The sequence below is a fragment of the Larus michahellis genome, chromosome 8, assembly GCF_964199755.1.
Source record: "Larus michahellis chromosome 8, bLarMic1.1, whole genome shotgun sequence".
NCBI classification, from domain to species: domain Eukaryota; kingdom Metazoa; phylum Chordata; class Aves; order Charadriiformes; family Laridae; genus Larus; species Larus michahellis.
The window spans coordinates 38,940,527-38,963,801 of record NC_133903.1 but is presented as its reverse complement, the minus strand read 5'-3'; the positions used below and the strand labels follow the sequence as shown (position 1 = coordinate 38,963,801).

Sequence of the window (23,275 nt, the reverse complement as noted above, 5' to 3'; positions counted from 1 at the left end):
TCATTGTTTCTAAGCCATCTAAGCACCGTCAGTGTTGGCTGACTGACTGTAGCCATGATGGCTCATGTAGTTCAGCAAAACCGACCATTCCTAAAGCCAGCAACCAGAAAGGACTTGGCTCCGTGTATTCAAAAGCACACAAAAACCCCCAAACATAAGAAAACTTCTCAAAGGATGCCCCACACACAATTTTAATAGTGAAAATTTTGCACATACTGTACAATTACAATCTACCTCCTTTATATCTACTCTCAATTTGTACTTGAGATTCAAAAAAACTTAGTCTATTAGAGTAGACCATCCTCTGAGGTGAAAAAATCAGAGGACAGCCACTAGAATAAGTTAAACCCTGTCTGCAGAAATTGCGACACCGCTTCACACCCCGGAGATGGGAGTCCTTACACCAGGGGACGGCACGAGCACAGGAGTAGGGACATGCAGCAGTTTGGCCATACGCTAGGGTGAAGCCCCAAGCCACAGTAGCAGCTGGGCCCCGTGACTTGGTGCCAGGAGATTCTTTGAAGCTTGGCAGGCAGCACCAGCCCAGGTGCAGGACAGGCCCCAGGCACCGGAGGGGTGCCAAATGCTTGGCATCTAGGGCATGGCTCTGCTTCATGCCCATGGGGCGCTGTGCCATCCGCATGGTGCCACGGGGATGGACTCAAACAAGAAAGTCTCTCATGGGTGGGCAGCTTTGACAGACCTACACATACACAGCGAATTCTACAGGTAGAGGAATGAAAAACCACTGAAACCCAATGCTGCAGGTTTACGAGACAGGGTGAGTCATCCAACATCTTACCGCAGCCAAAACCAGGGTGTCTCATTCCCTCCACCTCTATTCTCCTTCCCACCAACACTTCCCAGCTACCTTATGCCTATTTTGATGCTCATCAAACCTGCTTTCCTCAGGAGCTGATTCAACTCACTAACATGACAGGAAACTCACCTACCAATAAAGAGACTAAGCAGGTTTCCGTTGGTCTTTGGTGCACGGAATGGCAGGGAGGAAGGCTTGAGGAGCACCTAGGCTGGCTCCCACCAAGGGCAGCAGGGTAACCTGCCCCCCTGTCCCCACCGTGGGCAGCAGGCAGCCATCAGACTTGACTGCGCTCAAGAAACCACAGACTGAATGCAAAAAGACCTTCCTAGAAAGAGATACTGATGATTCTAGAAAACGAGCGGACTGTGCAAATACATTTTCCTTCTAGTCCATGACCGGCACAACAGTGACACGAACTAGCACTTTCAAAAGCCCCTCATGCATTTTTCACTTTGACTAAATCTTTCCGTGGTGGAGAACACAAATAATCACAGCTTAGCAACCGCTCTGATTACCAAAAAGGCTTCATGCAATACTTCTCTAAGTTCCATGTATAGATGTGTGTGCGTGTAAATAAATATATATACACACACAAGCACACATATTCTCCAAAGCTATTTGACCTATATGTTGACCAAAAAAAAAAAAAAAAAAAAAAAAAAAAAAATCATCGGTGGAAATGAGAACAATCAATCACACTAGTCATATAAAGGTATTTGTTCCACTTTGCAAGAGCACGCAGGAGACTTGTTTTTGAACATAAAAGCATATTTCCTGAAGCAATTTCATTTACTTTCCTCAGCATTACTAAAGTCACCGTTTACAATGACAGACATTAAGAGACACAAGGTCTCTTAAAATTGCTTCCCTAACCAGCATTCCTGTAAGCCCACTATTAATACTTCAGATGGAAGGCAAGGCTGGGGCTGCCTCCTTTCTAAGTGGGAACCAAGTCACATTTCAGCACACTCCTCCTCCTCATCTTCACCTTCTGTGTTAAGCTCCTGGGAACCACATTTACAGCTACACTGCAAAGATCATCTTAGAAGTAGCAGTATGAGAGCTCATATGGGAGAAGTCTGAAGTTTGAATCGTTTTAATAATTTATTAAATGGATACACTGTAGTCTCGATTCATTTACATATTTAGGATCCCATGGCACAGTCCTTCAGATACTGCAGAGTTACTGACTCTTGTTGAATTAACCTAATGCTTTTTACCCAGACAGAATCATTTTACAAGGAGACTGAAGGAGCTGTGAAATGCTTTCACCAGATCAGCTCTCAGTCCAAGTTAGACCTACCTCTAGCTTTCAGGGGAGGTGGAAAGGGGGAGAAATGCTATTAAAAAAACAAAGCTGCAAATGAGGACCAGAAAGTTTTACTTACTGAGTAAACAGATCCTGAGTAAACTCTGGTTTACAGATTCTTATATTATCCCAGGTTACTGTTACAGCATCTTTTTATGGTACAAAATATAAGCTTACGAGATGCTACAGACTCGAAAACTATTGTACATCTCTTATTTCGCAGTCAGTTTCTCTACACATTCACCTCGGAAGACCACCGTACTATCTGAAGGCCTAAAATAACTATCACACCACACACAGCTTCCCCTACATAACTAATGAATGGGGGTGATTTGCTAAAATATCACAGTATGTCCAGGGAGAAATTTACAAGGATATAGGAAGGGTCAGTATTAAAAGATAAAATGTTCGGTCCCTGGCAGAAGAGGTTGCTTGTGTACAAATGCCCTTCAATAAAAGGGCTCGGGATAAGCTTGGAATAAACTCTTTTTGGATCAGTATGAAATGCTGTCTTGCCCTGGACTGAACAGCTTGGACAGAACCTTCTTAGAACCTAGATTTTGCCACCAACTTCAGTAGGACCAGCATGAGATACGGGTATTTGAAAGATGATAATGTGAATATGCTCAAACATTATCCACTTTGGTATCTAATAGCTTTGTGAAGACGTTTTGTTAAAATCCAAATATAAGCATTCTGAAGACAGAAAGAGAAGGAAGATGGAAGTGTACCCCCCAAAAAAATCTAAAGATCCTGTTTATATCTGTATAAAAGTTCTGAATAACTTTTTCACTGAACTTTTTCCAGAATAAAGAGGAGCGACCATTTGTCAGATCAACACAGAATCTGACAAAATTCAAAACCCTTTCCACTGTCGGTTTTTATTATGCAGGATGACTTAATACACAGTTTGTTGCCTCAAAGGAGAAGAAAGCTTTCTAGCGGAGGCAAAGCACCTCTGATTCAGACCAGCTCTGAAACCATCTAAACAGATGTATCCATGGTCTCTAATCATAAAAAAAGCTTTTTTAAAAAACCAAAACAAAACACCAAACTAAAAACCAAAACATCTTCTCATCAATGCAGAGATTTGTTTGGGCACAATATCTGTCCAGACCAAGTGCATGTTTTTTCCTCATCTGCTGCTTCTATGAAACTGTCAATATTCAGACAATTAAATAAATAGATCTGCTCTTCAAGACAGCTGCTTTTGGATTATAGCTATGAAAAGCAGAAACCGTCTCTGTTTTTTTCCTCCCAAAACTGGAAGACAGTGAACTTTGTCCTCTTAATAAGGCTGACTCAACAGGATGAGTGGAATACAAGTGCAGAGATCAAGTGGCCCAAGAAATCCCTGTTTTGAACCTCCATGCAAAAAGGCTGACCAGAAGCAACAGAAACAATACGTGAACATTAACAAGCTCAGCACTTACACCACACTCTGAAAACAGGCTCTGTTTAAAGTGGGATGTTACATATTAAACTCAGCTGTTAAGCTGATACTGAAGTGTGAAAAACAACCCACCAACCCCCCCCAGTCCACAGGCCATTCCACCTCAGCCCAGTGTTGCCACCATCACAGTGAAGTTATCTCCAAGCAGGATGACCTAAACCAGAAATGCCAGGTCCACCTATAAGCCTAGACAAATATTTTTCAGAATATTTGCAAGGAGTCGAGGATCTGAGACTTTGAAATGCTTGCATTCAGCAAAACTGATGCAGGTTTCCTAAATATGTAACTATCATTTAAAGGGCAGTTTAGCACTTAAGATTGCACTAACGTGACTCCATGGCTATATTTTCCCCTTTTATAACCTGTTAACATTACTACCACTAATTTATAGGGCAAAAGAAATTCAGCAGTTGAAAAAGGGAGCTTGTCCTTAGGCAAATAACTTGGTGGCTTTTAAAAGAGACTTCAAATTAACCCTATTTACCTAAGACAGCATGTTCTCCTTGAATACTTTACATGAAAAAACACCACTTAACTGTCATTCACATCTTCTGTAAAAAAAAAAAAAAAGGCATATTGTTAAACACACTTAATGGAAGAGACACTGACAGCGTAAGTATGTAACCATACAACACCTGGCCAGAATGCCACTGTACAGTGTACGTCCCATGCCCTGCCTCATCTTCCCTTCCCCTGAACATACTAGCCCAGCCACGAAGCACTACGTCAGCCATAAATGGGAAAGGACAAAGACTCCAAAATCTACTGAAATTAAAGTCTTGGAATTATTTAAGGAAAACTGGGACCAGGAAAATCATTTTGTGTCAGTTTCCAAGAGAAGCAGGGCACAGAGGCTCCGGCTCCCTCCCCTTCAAGGCACTGCACCCTGCCAGCTCCTTTCCACAGGGTCTGGGGAACCCAGAGGATGTCTCAGCTGAAGCCAGACAAAGGCATTTACAAGTGAGGGGGAAGCCCTGATGCCTCCTCCTTCCTGCTCTCCCCCATGTATCAGCAATATCCATGAACTGTACGATACGGATTTGGTAACAGAAATTATGCTTTCTTTCCTCCAATTCTTTCCTTCAGTCTTTGCCTTCTACTCTTTCTTTTCACAGCATCTCACTTCTCTTTGCAGACAGACCCCATATTTACTTCCTTAAGCCTCTACAATAAAAGTTAAATGACCACAAATTTATTGTTTGATATCATCATCTTGTACACCCTGCTGCATGTTCAAGAACACTTTGTCAGTCATTGTTTCAGACTTTTTTCCCCATGATCATCTCTTTGGGGCAGGCATCTCTTGGGCCTTTGCAAAAGGATATCCATTCTGCTCGACTTAAAAGCATCCAAGCTCAGCTGTTCCTCTCTGCATAAACACCACACGTCACTAGGTCATCACAACAGAAGTCCATGTTGCAGGAAGATAACAAGCCTGACGTGTTTTAATACACAAGTGTTATCTTGTTTGACCAGATACTACCACGTGCACAATCACACTGCAACCCAGCCCCATGAATCTTGTATGAAGCCAATTACGAGGGGGAGAGAGGGGGGGGCACGATATGCACCAAAAAAATGTTTCTATAAAAAAAGAAATGCCAGTCTTGAAAAGAGCAAAAGACCTTTACCTCCAAAAAGCTGCCTAGTTCTTTAGGTGAAAAATATATCTACATTTTCAACAAATACTACCTATGTTTGTGGTTTGCTTTTCAATACAAAGGGATTTTCTTGCTAGACATCCTGTAGCCGTACTGTAGCCTTCAACTCAAGAAACTTTTGTCTTTGAAGGTTTATGCCTTCACATTGAGTTTCAGGCTCCTCCTTATGCCTAGGCACAGTAGCATTCAGAGAGAAACCTATAAACTGTATTACAACTTTAACGAACAAATTTTTTCTTGTCAGAAATTACTTGCAAGTTAAACTGCGTTATACACTTACCTTTTTTTTTTTTAATTAAAAGCTAATCTGGGGATTGAGTGAAGGTCACTACCCAGCTGTGCTCATTATCTCATTATATGGCCTAATTCAGTAATGTGTTTTCTTCCGGGATGTGATAATTAGCTTTGTGTTTCTTTGTTTTTAACAAAAACTTGGAGATACTGGACTCTTTTAAGGAAACGGTGAATCATTTTGGAAGGCTGTGTGCAATGAGAGTCAAAGTTACAACCCTTCCTAGATCTTACAATTTCACGGCCTCCACTTCCCAAAGGAAAACAGCTCCAAAAGAATATGAGTACCAATAAACTGGAATTTTCTGCTGAGGAACATCTCAAAATACACATTTAGAAAATGAAAATTCATTCTAAATAAGCCACAAAATCCGCAGAGAGACCATGTGTTTTCCTTTCCATAGAGGATTCAAATCACGGTAATATACTTGCAGCTTAATCAAGTTAGGGCCAGCAAGTATGTATACTGTAACACAGCCAAGTCCTGAAATCATTACCTTAAACCCAGCATACATGCTGAACACTTTAGCAGCACATACCGCCTTCAACTCCCATTGAAATCTGTAGATTCTTGTGGGGGTGCTGGTTTTTTATTATCTCACAGGGTCAAGCTCTTAGTCCTTAATCAGGCAAGAATCCAGATGAGGTCCATGGGAGATCTGCCAGAGAAAGGACTAAATGGAGAGTGAGAAAGGATGACTCTAAACAACTTGGGAGCAGATCTTTATACAGAACAGAGAGCATGCATATTGTATGCCTGATTCATAGGGAGTAATTTAGCTCACGCAGATGGCAGCCACATGTAAAAAGATTTGGCCGTATATACCCTATACTTGCGCCTCTTCTTCATTGAAAAGAGAAAGGCTCATCACTGGACAGGCGTGATTTCCATTACCTACAATGTAAATTTTGACAGAACGAGCCCAGTAATGAGATTTTCAAAACTGTTAAAGTAACCATAAAAGAATATAAATTCAACTGTAAAATAAAACACTAACTAGCAGCCCTTGAGGTTCTTTCTCTGCCCTCCAGACCTCCACCAGAAATTAAAACAAACCCCACATCAAAACAAAATCATTCTCAAAGAACAAGTAAAATTGCTCACTTACGAAATATCTCTCAAAAGGTTATCTGCATTATCAGACAGAGCTCTTAAATGAATTAGTAACTAACATCTCTCCTTCCATTTCCCTTGAGGTAAAGTTTTGCTTAAGGAGTTTGTTACCAAATGCTCATCCATCTTCTTTCTATAGAGGAGAAAACTCACTCCCTACTCATTGCACCCCTTCTTCCCTTCCAAAATACAAAAATATTTTCTCCTCCTTGACTTCCTTCTGCTCATGTCTTCCCTTATTAAGCATGTGCCTTTTTTTTTATCCTACTGGATTTCTCCCTATATAGTTCTGACAAGGGCATGTGAAGAAATGCAGAGTTTGTGGTTCTACAAGAGTTAACCAAGTCCACGTTTTGTTAATGTACTGACCAGCTGCTCGTTAGCTGTAACCAAAAAGAGCATGCACATTGGCAGTTAACTGTTAAACGCATTTTCAAAACTATTAATAAGCTGAAAACAATTCAAGCCCAGGACACGAGTACAGCGTATACTCCCAGGCGAGCATCAGATATAAAAGCAGAACTGAGATGGCCTCCATATGAAATCACAATGGCTCTTCTCCTCAAATAATCTTTTATTGACTTTTGCCTTTTTTTTTTTTTTTAAAGGGAAGTTGGGGAAAGGAGTTTTAACTCAGGAAATAAGTCATTTGTGCCCAATGCTAACATAGCCTTTATAAGGCATGTGTCTTAGTATCACTGCTGCCCGGAAAAAAGTCTCAGGGAACCTCAGAGCCGATTCAGGTTTCACAAAAATATAAAATGTTCACACGCACATCTGAAGTACTTCCCTTGCAGAGACCCCACGGCTGCTGAAATCCATCTCCCTGTATGGCAAGGGTTCAACTCCTGTTTAAGGGCTTGCCTGAACAAGGCAAGAGCCCCCTTGACACTACGGATGGCAGGGACTCACACAGGGAACCCAAATTACAGCGATGGAGTAAAACTCAGTGTCTTTTCCAGTACACAAAAACTCTAGATGCTCCTTCTTGAACAGTCAAACAAACAGCACTTAAGGGAGGAAGAAAAAAAAAAAAAGAAAAAAAAGAGAGAGAGAAGCAAGCAGGTAGATTCTGTAAAAACTAACCACAAAATATTAACTAAATGTAAAACCCTGAGGATGTGAGGATGTTCATGCTGCAAGATCAGAGAAGCTTTCTTGCCACATGACTTAACTGGAAACAGATAACTCAGCGAGCTTTTCCCTTCCAACAAAAAGACAAACCAATGGCCCAGCCCTACATTCAGGGTGAACAGTGAGAAACCTTACAGTGAGAGACTTTCAAAGTGACTTGGCAACACTTAGAACAGCATAATTTTGTTTTCAAGTACAATCAGTAAAGGATAGTGTTATTTAGAAAACAGTCACAATATCCTGGAACTTACTAGATGTAAAATAACTTTGCAGTGGAGTCAACAGTCTGTGGGGCCTTGTACACGCTCTGCAAGCTTTGAAACAGTCCCCCAGAAAGGGCATTAAAATAAAATGAGTAATATCTCTTCCTGCTAAACATTAGAGGTACACGTAAAAGCTATCATTGAGTCAGCACTTGGTGGTGGCAGTTCATACAGTAAAGTGTTTTGCTGGAATTTATAACAGTCTGAAGGTGGCCACTGCTATGCATCTCACATACCTAGATTGATTTTTTTTATTATTACTGTTACTGTTGTAGGAGAAAATAACATTCAAATGACCAATTTCAATGTATCCATAATTAAGGGGTAACATCAGGTTTTGATTTTGAGGAAAAAACAAGAGCTAGGGACTGTCTTTCCCGGCTGCCAAGTGTTGAGTATTGAATAAATGGTATTTTAATACAAACAAAAAAGCCAAGCAGACAAAGAACCCAATACAGGGCCTGGTTAAGTCACTAAGGTTTTTTTCATATTGTTTGGTAGGGTTTAGATAAGCCCAGATGGTTCAGGCTTTCACTTGCTAGCACTGTAGCATAACGCACTGAGTGTGAAGGGTTCCAGCTCAGTGTCCTGACAAGGGCTGCTGCCTCTCATTTATTTAACAATTTTAATAGGAAAAGCACGCAAGTTTCAACATTGCATTGTACAATGGTGCATTTCCTTTCCATGATGTATTGCATATCACTGTTGGAAACTCTGCTGAGTTGGCGAACCCATCTCATGGGTACAGTTACATCAGTTACATGAACAAAAAAGTGTTTTTGTCAGCTTTTTGCGTATTTCTGGGTAAGGAGGTGTAGCTATGCCAGTAAATCAAATTGTTCTTTTACCATATGCTCCAATTCTGACAGGACATGTTTTACTTCGTGGTTGATGTCTAACTGACACCAGGTGAACGACAGATCAAGTTACTCAAAATACTTGAACAATACTTCGATACACTACTTCTGTAAGAGGAAATTCATTTTTGATCTAGTACAAACGTGAGCTGCTGCAAAAAAGGGAGGCTCCACTACTGCTGCCACCTACCTTCAAGAGTCCCTGTGTTTGCTCTAGCAATCACGAAGGTACAGGGAAAACTAACCGCTCTTCTAGGACTTCAGAAGCTCTCACGTAGGCACACAGGAGCCAGGGTGAAACTTGTTCTTCCTATCAGTGGACCAGCAGTTAAACTTCCGTTCCCCTCAATGAAGTTAACACCCATTATTTTACTAACATCTCATGAGATTTGTGATAATTTACTGGCCGTACAACGCAGAGGCAGTCTTAACATTACACTGCAAGGGAAGTTATTTGGTTAAGCCTAAACCTGACTGTATCCCTTCTTTAAAAAAGCCCCCCCTACTCATCAACTGAAGAGTGGTACCAACATTTTCTGATGGGATATAAACAACTGAATAAATAGGCACCCCTCCTCAAGGTCAACACAGACCTGACTCATAGTAAAAGAGAACAAGGCAGAGCAGTTCAACAGTCCCACTACTCTCAGCCCTACTTCCAGTGCCACAAGCTTGGCTGGAAAAGAAGAACAAAGTTCTTGTTGAGCACAAACCCCCTTTCCTCTGGATAACAAGGCTACAGTAACAGATCAAATATATTCAGAAATAAAGCACAGAGGTGTACTCTCATTCACCAGTTCTTTAACGGCTTTTAACACAAACATTAACAGTTTAGTTAACCACCTAGGACAGTTGACTGCAGTTTTCATTCACCGTAAATGCACAGAGAGACCCCACATATAACCCACAATACATTGTTAAGCCATTGCATGAAAAAAATACACTTATACTAAAAGCTTTCAGTGTAACTGCACTGTTGTATTTAAATGTTCTTTCAGACTATCCAGGAGATTACAAGGATGGTTGTATAAAAACTCTGTGCCAGCTGTTCTTTGTGTATATTAGGAGCATTGCAAAGGCATCAAATACTCATTAGCGATGAGATCACCCTAACTAAGAAAACATACCAATACACATCTTGGATACAGACAGTTACAGTGAGGCATTAGACACAGGAAGAAGAACGTACTCCCAAGGAAAGAGGGGAACAGAGAGCAGCACACTCAGTGCAGGGTCCCACTGGAAGTGAGTAATAGCGCAAGTCCCTTCATTGGCACTGCAGCCCTTGCACAGCAGGTTCCCACCAAATCTCTCTCTAACCATACCAGTGATGGCCTATTTAACAAAATAGCGTGGAGGACCTTACAAGAAGCAGACAGGAAGAAAAACGAAACAAACCCATGTACCACAAACGGAGAAGGAATATTAAAAGACTTCAGACCAGGACAACTTGTTGAGAGAAGTGATTCTGCCCCGCTGCTCCACTCTCGTTAGACCCCACCTGAAGTACTGTGTCCAGCTCTGGGGCACCCAACATAAGGAGGACATGGACCTGTTGGAAAGAGTCCAGAGGAGGGCCATGAAGATGAGAGGGCTGGAGCACCTCTCCTACGAAGACAGGCTGCGGGAGTTGGGGATTGTTCAGCCTGGAGAAGAGAAGGCTCCAGGGAGACCTTATAGCAGCCTTCCGGTACCTACAAGAAAGATGTGGAGGGACTCTTTATCAGGGAGTAGAGCAATACGATGAGGGGTAACAGTTTTAAAATGAAAGAGGGAAAGTTTCAATTAGATTTTAGGAAGAAATTCTTTACAGTGGGGGTGGTGAGGCACTGGAACAGGTTGCCCAGAAAAGCTATGGATGCCCCATCCCTGGAAGTGTTCAAGGCCAGGCTGGATGGGGCTTTGAGTAACCTGGTCTAGTGGGAGGTGTCCCTGCCCATGGCAGGGGGGTTGGAACTAGATGGTCTTTAAGGTCCCTTCCAACTCTAACCATTCTGTGATTCTATGAACTGTATTGTTACCACTTCAGAACATGAACCCTAGGACTAATTTCACTAAGGAAGAAGAAGCTGTGCTGCAGTGCCCTAAAACTTCTGCCATAAAATTGTCCTAGAGACGAAATGTTATAAGGCCATATCAGGATCAGACACCTACTGACTGGCTTAGAATGGGATTAAAGGACAGAAGATGTAGTGAACTCTGTGCAGAAAGTTGCGGGCCAAACCTGAAACCTTTCCAGTTGCAGGGGCTTGTAGCCTGCGACACAGCAAACTGAATCCCTAGAGAAGGATTCCAGCAAGGGACCCCTCCAGGGAGCACTGGGACAGGAGCATGCACAGACTGACTCCAAGGAGCACTAGAGAAAAATCGTATTTCTTCTACTGGAACAGAGTATTGCTCCTCTCAAAAACTTAATGAACGCAGTTGGAACAAGGAGACAACACAGGTATCAGAACTGAATCAACTTAATTAGTTCAGTCAACTAACAACCAAGAATGTTTATTGCTCCAATTAAATTAATCCAGTCCAGTAGGCCAAAAAAGCATTGATTCGTTGCTCAGAAATTCTCCCTAATAAATCCCAATTTCACTCTACTTTTTCCTTGAGCAATCTTGTCAAATCACAGACGATTACATGAATACTTGACCTATAAAACCATCTTAAGCGCATTATTATTTCTTTGGAGAAAGAGGGAAGCTACATTCTAGGACTCCTCGAGGTAGGGGGAAAAAAAAGGGAGGAAAAAAAAAAAAAAAAAGAGTTCTTTGTTAGCAACCTTTACTTGAAATGTCTTAGACAATTATTTTCTTGCTGAATACTTTTGTGTAGTGCTTGTGTGATGTTCAAACAAACAGAAGAGTTAGCTGGGTAGGTTTTGTCCACATACAGGAAGATTTTAACACCGCCATTAAGCAGCTCAATACTCAGAACTCTTTCATTAGAATTCTTTTCTCCTGAATCATATCAATGAAGTTGAAGTTCAGTCTGGTATTCATAAGAGCTGACTTACAGGCTTCTTGCTGCAAATGTACTTTTGAGATCCAGTAAACATAACAGAGACCTAGAATTAAGTAACTTTAGTTTTTAAAATTCTTTTATTCAAAATCAGCCATCACAGAGAGTCTTAAATATTGTTTAGCTTTGTGCAAATTGCTTAAAAAAAATAGCTTTGCTAATTTCAAAAATTAAAAGAGAACAGAGATTTCAAGGGAATTCATAAGCAACAGAACAGGGTCTTTTTCATGATTGCTTTTATTTTTCTGTTACTGGCACGAAGCAATCATTAGTCTGAGCTTTTTAGGTACATGATTTTTTTTTTCCTGTTACAGAAACTATGACTAAAGTCAGAGAAGCATTTGCCTAGATGTTACAGTTTGGACAATTGTAATCTTTTAAAAAACCTCAAGGAGTCCTTCCTAAGATACATATTTTAGCTCTCTTCCTTCCATCTGTGACGATATATGTTATCACCGAGATCAAACATTAGCGCTGGGAGAGTGAAAGTGAATACAGTGAACAATATGGCCACGAGCACTATTGCAGCAAGAAAAACAACTACAACTGGCCCGGCTCCAAAAAGCAACTGAGGCAAGTAATATCCAGGGTAATCTCTGAACAGTTTTCTTGCCAGTTTTCTCAAATACCCATTACTTTTTCAGCTTGGAGGTGAAAATATCCCATAGAACAATTAATTACTGCTTTGAATTCATTAGTGCTATAAAAGGAAGTTTGGCCAGACTGATCTAACATTTCAAAGCAGAAAATACAGAAAACTGGCAACTTCTACGAATTACATAGTTGAACAAATCATCTCCGAAGATGAAGTCTGCCCTAGTGGGAGAAATTGAAGCCACATATTAAACTTCCAACATGTTGACCAAACTATGCATGGGATGTGGATGTAACACAGTCCTACCTGCTGTTGAAGGTTTTCTTCTAATGATGCAAGAGTCACATTTCACCTGAAAATCCTTTTGCCTACAGCAAAGTAAGAGTAAGTCTCATATTTCCCACCCCCTTGCTCCAAGTATGACTGGTTCTACTTCCTGTAAAAATAGCCATTTTATTTTTATTTTTTTAAAATTAAGGGTTGGCATGACAGGAGAAAAAAAGAGAAAAGAGAAGCAGCTCCATCAGTTAAGACACTCCTAAGGACATCATAACTAATTTATGACTTACTAAAACTTCGACCAGCTTGTTCCTTATCTGAGATCACAAAGAACTTCTGCAGTTCAGCATCCATTAGTCTAAACACAAGCAAGACAGGCAAAAAGTCTGTCAGACCTTTAAATAAAACCTTTGCCGTTTTCATGCCTCCAAAAAAAGGCAGGGAGGGGCTTTTGAAGAATTAATGAGATAACAGCAGTTAGCACCGATGTGATCCAAGTACTTTAAAGCTATTATGTTAGCCCTTCAAACAATCCTGCATGGAAGATGATGGGGCAGAATGCAACTGTTTTACACATCAAGAGACCAAGACTGAGAGATGAAATAACTTGTTTCGAGATCACAGAGAAAGTCACTAATCCAGAGATGCGTCTTTCATCTTTCAGGCAAAAACTGAGACTCATAGGTTAGTCCTATGCATTTAATACACCTGTGGTCATCAGGCCACAGGGACTCCACAAAAATAATTGATCCAGCCGGCAGCCGAGCCATCACTGCGCTTTTCTCCAGGAGACCCTGCTCATGGTTGAGGACAGGCCACAGCTGGGAAGAATCATTCTGATGGCCCGTAACTCACTTCACCCTCTCCCAAGGGCCCTTCAGAGACAGTTACTTACATTTAGTCACCACCCAGGATGAACATACACACATCGAGTCACACAGGGCAGCTGTGTGTTGGCTGTATGAGAAGTGCATGTCAGTCAGGGGGCAGGAGAAGATTCCACCGCGGTCCTCAGACACAGCAGAGCAAGCAGCGCACCCGCCCAGCAGAGCCACACAGAGGTTTTAGGCTTCAGAGCAGATGTTTTCCAAGAGTAACCAGGAATCGCCCATTTGGACTAAATACACACACACCATGAGTGGCCATCACTGGAAGTTTCTCGTCTTCTACAGATTTCCTTAAAGCAACCCCCAGTATACAAACTGAACTATGTTAAGCTACTTCAGCTATACCTACATTTTTAAATAACCTTTTTGCCTTTACTTACCTTCCTACCATTACCAGAGCCTAAGGAACCACCGTGACATTGTGCTGCTAAGTGGCCATTTACCCCCCCCCCCAATTTCTACACATTAATGAAAGGCCCACAGTCTTGTGAAGCAAAAGACGTCAGCTTGACTTAGTAGCTTGAATCAAAATAGCTTGAGGAGAATCTCTAGTAGGACATATGTTTTACTGCTCCATTTAAATGGAAATTACTAATGTAAAGGAAAATTTTATTTATTCCCAAATAAATTGCATCAACTGTCCTTTCCAGACACAAAGCAAGTTTGGTGATTTAGGAAGTGAAGAAAAAGAAAAGAGGACAAGAAGTGAAGATAACCACAGAAATCAATTCTTCACCCACTCTTGGCTGCAAGCGTTAAGTAAACTAAATTCATTAAAAAATTAAAAACAAAACAAGAACAAAAAAAAAAGCAAGACCAAAACACCCAACCTGTTCCAGAAGAGGTAAAACAGCAATAAACCTTACAAATGTTTCCATCACCTAATCCTGAATTCCTTTATTTGTTACATCTTCTATGCACTGCTTCCAATAATGACAGTAATGACATTTTCAATTTAGTTCTTTCCATCTCTGACAGGTAAAATCCCTTTTTTATTAACTGCCTATTAGTAAGTCTCACAGTGTCATAGCTGCCAAATAAGGGAACAATAGCTCCATCTTTTCATAAAGTACACTTACAAATATGAAGAAAAGCATACCATGCTTGAAGCAGCTGCACTTTATGGAATTATTAAAGACCTTTCCTTTTGTCACCTGGGGTCAAAATTTATCCTTTGTGAAATTCCATTGACTTAAAACAAGTTTACACCAAAGAGGAATCCAACTCAATGCCTTCAGGTAATGAAAGATGGCACAGAATCTTTGTGCTAAATATGTATTTTTTTCACTCCAAATTCATCTCTCCTGTGACTTACAGCCTGAGGGAATTCAGCTCCTTTTATTGTCATTAGCTACAGAGGATGAAATTATTTCACTTCTTTGAAAAGAAATATATCTGGTCCCTATATTCTCTGTACACTATAACAAAACCAGTAGTAAAACAATAGGGTTGATTCGTGCAGATGTATTTCAGCAGAAAAAGCTTATAAAAGAAGACGACTTGCAGAAACTCAATACGTTTTTCATGTGAAAGTAACAACTGTTTTTGTAACAGCAGATGCTCCGTTTCTTGTTGAGACATCCCAGAATCTCATTCGGGAATGCCGAGTTCAGGGTGCTAGAGCCTTGGAGCCTAATTCTTCCTGTGGTGACAGATCAAACTGTGCTGTTTGATGCTCGCACGGGCCCTGCTTAGTCCAAATGACAGAATTTATATTATCTTGCAGCAAAGGAAACAAGCAAGCACAAAACAAAGTTATCACTCTGTAGAGGCAAGGTAAGCAGGTTCAGCATATCAACAGCTGAGGCCGTTTTGATGGAAGAATAATTTTAAAACAGAAAAAAATTAAAGGGCAGGTACATATTAGCTAGAAGACAAATTTTTAGGTATGTCCCACAGTACCTACCACTTTACTTTCATAGACCCTTGAGTTCAGAAAACTTCTTGTCTTCTTGACATTAGGCAAGACGAAAATACCATCTTCAGTTAACTAAATAAGCCCTTTTGACTTGTTTATTAATTAAAGAGATCAAGGATTTGTTATTTTTACAATAAATGACAAATGGAGACGGTAAGAAAGAGTTAATAAGGGCCTACAGTACAGAAAGGATATTAAAAGATCTACAAGCAAAATCCCAAATCCCAATTCCCTTCAGAAAACAAAGGAATTATTTTTAGCACAGTATTTATAAAATAATTACGCGGTGCTTAGAACTTGTTAAAGACAAAGTTCTCTTTAAAAAAAACTTCAATAAATTTCCTTAGAAAGACAAGGATTAATGCCATTCACCATTCCATGCCATAAAATTTTCCACAAAACTACTTTTCATCAGGTGAGTACTCCCCTCCAGAGACACTCGGTAATGCTGCCATTTGCCTGCATCCATACAATTCAAGCACTGCATTATGGGCTTGAGATTTCTGGGAATTCCTTTGGCGTCATCCAGAGTCAGTTTTAATCAAAGAACCAGACTTTCATGTTTACGGATAAAAGCTCTGGTTGAGCAAAGCACTTAGATATAGGATCAGTTGTTTTGCTGAATCAGGACCCACAACCCACAATCCTACTACTCCACATGGGTGCAAAACTCTGCCCAAATTCAACTGGTTTTAGCTTCACAGCCTTGCTGATACAGGAGGAACGCAGTCTGCTGAGTTCAAGCCATTCCAAGTCTCTAATACAATTACCTCTTCTAAAATACATAACCTTTCTCTGTATCCTGGCACTCAAAATTCTTCAGATTTTTTGTGTGGTTTTGGAATACAAGAATAATGTTCATGCATAAACCACACAGAAATGGCACAGAATCTGACTCAATTGAGCTGGTTGAAAAACAGACAGAAGACCAGGTTAAAAACCTAATTTACATGGGAACAGATCACCAAACAGCAGTGCTGAAGAAACATTAGGTTAGATTTAGTCTAGCTTCCATCTTTGTATTTAAATTGCTCGCTTAAAAGCATCATTTACTGCTTGAAAGGTATTACTTCTTTTTGTGCGAAATTAAGATTAGCTACCAATTTTTTATGTGTATTTTGGCTTCCCAAAGTTAATCTCACCAAACTTACTGACATGAAGTTAGGAATTCATCATTTGGTTCCCTATCAGATGAACATCTGACATTAAGATGCTTCACCACCAGGGTTCTGAAGGGATGGAAAAAAATATTTAGAACAATTTACACCTTTAAAAGCTAGTCATTGGTTCCTAATTAGTAGTTCTCAGAACTGAGTGCATGACAGGCTCTCACAAAAAGAGCACGGCCATTCCCTCACAGCCACTACTGCAGGGCTCCCAGCCTTTCCGACCCAAAGCATGGCAGCGGCACAGATACAAGACAAGCAAAGCACAGTACACAGACCAGCCCTCTGCTCCTCTAACTCTTCTCTGAGCTCTCGAGTCTTTAGATGCTCCCAGTACTAGTTAATCATCCTCCAGAAGACTGACTATCCAGACCATGAAGGGATAGGACCAGGTGGTTTTTCAAGGGAGGCAGAAGTTGGCCGATGATGAGAAACAACTGAAGGAAAAGGGAGGTGGAGAGCGAAACCTCTATCCATTCAAAAGTTGCAAGCAGTCTGTGCTTTACTTCAGTCCTAATAATTCAAGAGCCAACGAACCTCTGTCCCTTTGTTCTCATCTTCTAACCACAATGCAAACAAACAAAAACCCCCACACCTCTGGCAACAAATATTTTGAGGAAAAATAAAACTTACAATTTAATTACACCTGGGAAATACCCAGAGAACACTGTTTAAAACGGAAGGAAATTTGTGTGAGTGACTCCCAGCATTATTTTTTTTTTTTTTAGATCACATCCTTCACTTTCCAGTGGAAGGACTTTCTATTATACTTTGAAGGATCCTATATTGCTTTTGGAAACACAGTGTTCAAGGTCAGGGGAAGTTCCTCTTTTAAAAAAAAAAAAAGCTGTCATGACAAGGCCTGTTTCTTCCTGTTGTTACGCTTATTAACATGGCACCCATCACCAGCATATCTGGGGGCACAGATCCAAAAGATACATTAGCTTACAAGCAAACAGCCTTATTGAAAATGAAGCACACGTGCTCTGAACAACCTAAGATTACTTATAAGAACAAGTATGTAGCAAGAAAATAAAAAACAAACAAACTAGGATAACAATACAGTAGAGAATCAGGGAATAAAGAGCTGTTGAAAGAAAACCATAAAGACAGACCTAATGTGAGCAGATAAACCATTAAGCTCAGTATTACAGAAAATGGGTAAAATCTTCAAGGTATCCAATTCTTAGAGTCTCTCCATCAGCCTGAGGACACCTATGAAACACTGTCACAAGATGAAAGGTGTCTACAAAGCAAGCAGAGGCAACACCAAATACCAGGGGGGTTGAGCAAGACAGAATATAGTTGCATGGGCAAATTCTGGTTGGTGTCAGATGCCACGGCTGCACTGCTTTGTCAGCAGCAGGAACGATTTGCACCACTGGAGGATCTACCCCAGAAGGCTGGAATGAGAGCCCTGACCAGTGCAGATCCCTTCCAGCTATATCACCCTCCTATCCAGCTGAACAATAAGGCAGGAAAGAAAAAGGGAAAAAAAAGAAGTTTAAAAAAATTTCCCATTCCTTCATGGAAGAACCTATCTTGTTGAAGGTTTGGCTCCAGGGTCTAGGCCAGGTATGTGTTTCAGCTGCCCTCTAAGACATTTTATCAATAGATACATCATGCACCCAACTGCACACATTTGCAAGCAAGTAAACTAAATATGTTTCAGCCTTTGATTTAAGCCACATTAGGACAAAATATTTTTGCTCCCAAGACTACAAAGCCAGACTTGCTTATGAGGTTATCCAAGGCTGTAGCATGTGCAGTTCTGAGTGTTTGTGCGGAGTTCCTACTGCAGGTTGCCAGACCTTAGTTTAAGCCCACTTCAAAAACATATTTCCTTCAGACAGGCAGGTAGCTTGCCAGCAGTTCTCCTCTCCATCCCGCCTTGGACTTTCCATGGGAAAGAAAAATCTCACAGTAATCAAGGTTTTCCTTGCAGTATTTTTCTGCACAATTGAAGCTGTGTAAATATGAGCTTACAAGAAATCTGCGTACAAGACTAAAAGTAAAACAGATTCACATAAGCATCTAGCTACAAACATCCAAGCTGTAAGAGGAGGCAGAGAAAAAGACAAGTATTCTTTGAATATTTATACAGACTATTTTCAATGCAAAGTTAGTGAGATATATTCTTTAAGCTATTAGGATGAAAAACATGCAGTTTTGTGGCTCAGGTTTGAATATGCATCTCTGCATCATGTCATCTAACTCAGATTTTTTTTTTTGAGATATATTTAACACATTAGTTCCCTAAAAAGCAAAAATGGAAAGAAAAAAAAAACCAACAAACAAAACCCACAGATTCTGTCTAGAACATCACCTGTATCTGAAGGGATAACAATGATGAAGATATTGGAAAGTTAGCAACAAAACTTAGACAATAATAGGAGTGTCAGTGTGGGACTTGCAAACAAAAGAAAGGTGTGCTCTCCTGCAGCAGCCTCACTACTTCAGAAACAAAGAGTAAGCTGGAAAAAGGCTCTCTATATTAAAATCAACACCCTAGGGAGGTGGCATGCTGCCCCCTGCCTCCCCCAGGCCTCACCACAGGCACGCCGGGATTTTATTTATACATCTTAGTTTTATTTATACTCCTCAGTTTTATTTATATTAGTATGTTAATGGTTCATGCCTGAAAAAGCGCGGGTTCTGTACACTGGCAATTAAGAGCCAAGCCTGCGGTACCCTGGCCATCACGTTGACAATAGCTCATGGGCATCTGCCACAGCTTCTTCTGCACACGACTAGAACACATTGCTTGCTCCCACCTGTATTCCACCTAGAGCCACAAACTCCCTGCATTTAAAGCATAATTGTTTGGGTTAACAGGACTCGGTGACTACTAACAGAAAAACGTTGCAAAAGCTCTATCTAAATAACCTTCAGAGAGCCGTCCTTTCTCAGTTGTAATTATATCTGCTGGAGATCTCTCAATCTCTCTCTCCTTCATCAGAGTCCATCAGTTCTTTATTGCTCTTATCTTACTGTACTCATGATACTCTGTAAAGGACATTAACTAGTTGTTCTCATTAAGAACTTATTGCAAAAATAAAAAGCGTGGAAGAAAATCAAACCCCACAGGATAGGCACAGGTAGAAACCACAACGATAGTGCTTCCTCACCTCCCCTAATGAACTGTGACCCTTTCTACTCCCTTCAGCTATCTTCTTCCCATGCACATAGTGGGAAGAATCAGTCTCCAAGAAAGAAATAACTTTGAAGTTAGCCCTGCTCTGAGCAGGGGGCTGGGCTAGACTTCCAGAGGTCCCTTCCAGCCAAAATAATTCTATGACTCTACTTATGAATAAAGCATCTGATCAAATCCAAGGCCAGAGCGCTCTCTAAGAGTTTGTTACAAGAATAGCTGCCAGAGGAAAACACAGAATTGGGGAGTAAAACCAAAAAACCACAATAAACTTCAGGACAGACATGCTAAGGTTTCTGAACGCTGAATAACTTTCTAATAGTAGCACTATGTTTGATAACACTTTTAAATGAGTGGGTTTTAATAAAAGCCAGCGTTAAGAGGTAAACTGACTTCTTAGGCAAGCAGTCTCCTCAGCAGCAAAATGGAATTGTGGTTGTGATCAATTAAAACAGTTTTTATTTTCTGCACTGGCACTTGCTTTTAAAGTAGATTTTTACACATGTATAGTGATTTGGATTCGCTCCAAGTAATCGCTCTTCTCAGCCAAGACCAGCATTTCATATCCTCAGCTCAAGCCACAGACACACTCAGACACACCCTGTATTGCTGAAAGTTCATCTGTAATGAAGCTATTGCAAAATGTTAGCATCATGTACTATTAAATAATCAAAGTTACTAATGCTGGATAGATGCCTTCAGAAGGTCAACCCAAGAGATAGTCCCACAAGGCTTGAGGGCTTGAAACAACACAATTTTCCGTGCTGACGATGAAAAGAAGCCAAATTGTAACACATTTAATTGCTCAGCCCTGTCTCTTCCAAAGCTGGTCATCTTTTCCACGGTGAGGACATCTCAGATTTAAGCAGGCCATCTGTCCACTTTTCCCACTACCTCATTTTGACTGACTGTATATCCACTTGGCCTCTCCTCCAACGACCCGCGCTGTATGCAGGCTGGACACATAAGAGGCTTCCCCTTGCAACCACAGGAAGAACTTTGACAAACAAACATACCGAGAAGAATCACTTCAGCACTTGAAGAAACTACAATATAAGCTAGGTACTTGAACTCCACAGATCTTTCCTTTCCCAGTCACAAGTTATTGCAACACGCTGTTTTAAAAATCCCTATCTAGGACAACACATGGGGTAGGAACAATCCCCATAAATGGCAATGCATCTTCCTAACCTGTGAGATCTCCAGTAACACTGACAACTTTAAAACAGATTAGACAGCTGTCAGGAATGACCGAGGTGAGATTTATCCCAACAGGGCAGGAAGGATGGATGGAATCGGTGACCTGTTAGGAAGCTTTATAGGATTCTGTCAGAAATTTCTTTTTATGAACTAAAAATAATCAGGCCTTAATTTCAGATTATAGACCTCGAAGGCAGCACTGAGCCGAGGTGGTACACCCTTTCAGCCCACCTGTAGAGAGACCCTACCTCATCTTCCCCAGCACAACCCTGCACCCAGGGTAATAAATCCAGCCTCTTGACAGAGCTAATAGTTTGGCCTCAGCATCACGCCGGCAGAGCTACCCTGCTTCCATTCCCAAAGGCTTCCATAGCAGCCTTCCCTTTTATAATATATATGCACCATGCAATTGCCTTTCTTTAAAATAAAGAAATTACCAAAATAATTTACATTACCACTGCAGTTCTTTAATGACTTTTAAGGGGGAATATAGGTGCAAGAAAACACTCCTATAGGAACAGCATTGTTTCTCAGATCACCATATGAGCAGTTATGATCACAATAGCTTTATATAAAACCTAGTCGTAAATATAAAGTTTAGCTGACCTACATTTTTCCAGCATGAAAAAGTATTTTTGATCAATAATTCTGAATATATACAATAAGTTACACTGAGTGTATGATTTACATAATGCCACCTACCTGCAGCTGCAAAGCACGAAATCATCAAAGCAAACACTGAAGTCACACAACTTGAAGACATTTTTGCAAGCGCTGTATCTTCTCAAATCAACTCCCTTTGTAGCTCTTCATGTAGATTTGCTTCCTTTGAAATTTGTGGTATGTTTTGAAATCAAATCTTCCAGACTTTTAATTGCCTACAGAAAGAAGTAAAAGTACAGTTTTAATACAACTTACAGAAATGTTACTGGACATTTAAAATTATCTCTCTTGTAGCAAGAGAAACAGAATTCTTTCTTAAAGGACTACTAGAGGAGTGGATTTTATATTGCCAGATACACAAGGTACTGACCGCTTAGTCCCCTTCCCCCCTGTATTTCAGCACTTCTTTGCAGCTGTTGCTCTTTCCTATTACACATTGTGCAAGTTGTGATCTGCTTGGAAGTGAAATCCCAGAGTCCTTTCTATCAACTCATACTGAAGTCCTGCTGAAGCCTGCCAATGGTACTCGTAGCCTCAGACATGTTTACTTTAAGTATTCAGACTTTCTCTGGGATATATAAACATTTGTTTGTTTATTTATCTGCTGCTACCTTTATTATCCCATGGAGAAAGTGTTTCACATGTGCTTTAGCTGGTTTACGGGTAGAACAATAAATTTAAGTCATCATTTCTCAGTATCACAAATTTTGAAAACATTTTAAGGCCACTTGACACTAAATATAAATATAAAGCTGTTCAGAATCTTTATTTTAAGAGATTTCAAGACACGATATACCAGGTCAGTAAAACAACTTAAACGTACTATACAAATAAATGACGATACAACTGACGCCTGCAGGCATTAAAAACATTAAAAATTCTGCCCCCAGAATGCATGCTGCAGATTTCTGAGGGGAAACACTAGATGCACAATATCCTCTTCCACTTTTTTTTTTTTGGGGTGGGGACTGGTGTTTTGTTGGGGTTTTTTTTGTTTTGTTTTGTTTTTTAAATCTACTCTCAATCATCCAGATGTCTAGAATGAGACTATAGACCAAGCAGGTAAGGAACCAGAAAGCCGGTATCGTATTCAATCAAATAAAAATCTTATCTACTTTACTTCACTACCAGCCTTCAGGAGCAGAAGGTGAACCACTAACGTTCATCGCAAAGCAATGCCAGCAATTGCAAACAACCATCACAGGGCTAAGTGATAGCAAATGCTGAGTCAGGACCAAAATCTACACCACGACAACATGAATACCATTTAAAAGGTTCTTGCTGACACTAAAACGGAATGAAGTACAAAGTCAGACAAAAGGTGGTTACACAAAAGGTTCTGTTTCTGTTGTGCAGCCTGTGCCATGCTGTGCACGGCCAAAAGTCTGCACAAGGGAAACCTGCACGTACACCAGCACTCCAAAATACCTGCTGACAGCACTCCTACGGCTACGAGGAACACACCAGAAACTCCTTTGCAGAATTTCTCCGCGGGT

At 40.6% G+C, this 23,275-nt stretch overlaps 1 protein-coding gene across 2 annotated transcripts in view; it reads right to left on the bottom strand.

The window, feature by feature from the left end:
* TGFBR3 (transforming growth factor beta receptor 3) overlaps window positions 1–23,275 on the bottom strand; it is a 121,188-nt gene that overhangs the window by 84,193 nt on the left and 13,720 nt on the right. For both annotated transcript variants that reach the window (XM_074596862.1, XM_074596863.1), the window contains exon 2: window positions 21,819–21,994. In XM_074596862.1, coding sequence (XP_074452963.1) covers window positions 21,819–21,879 — 61 coding nt within the window. In that variant the 5' untranslated portion in view covers window positions 21,880–21,994. The remainder of the gene's footprint in view (window positions 1–21,818; window positions 21,995–23,275) is intronic.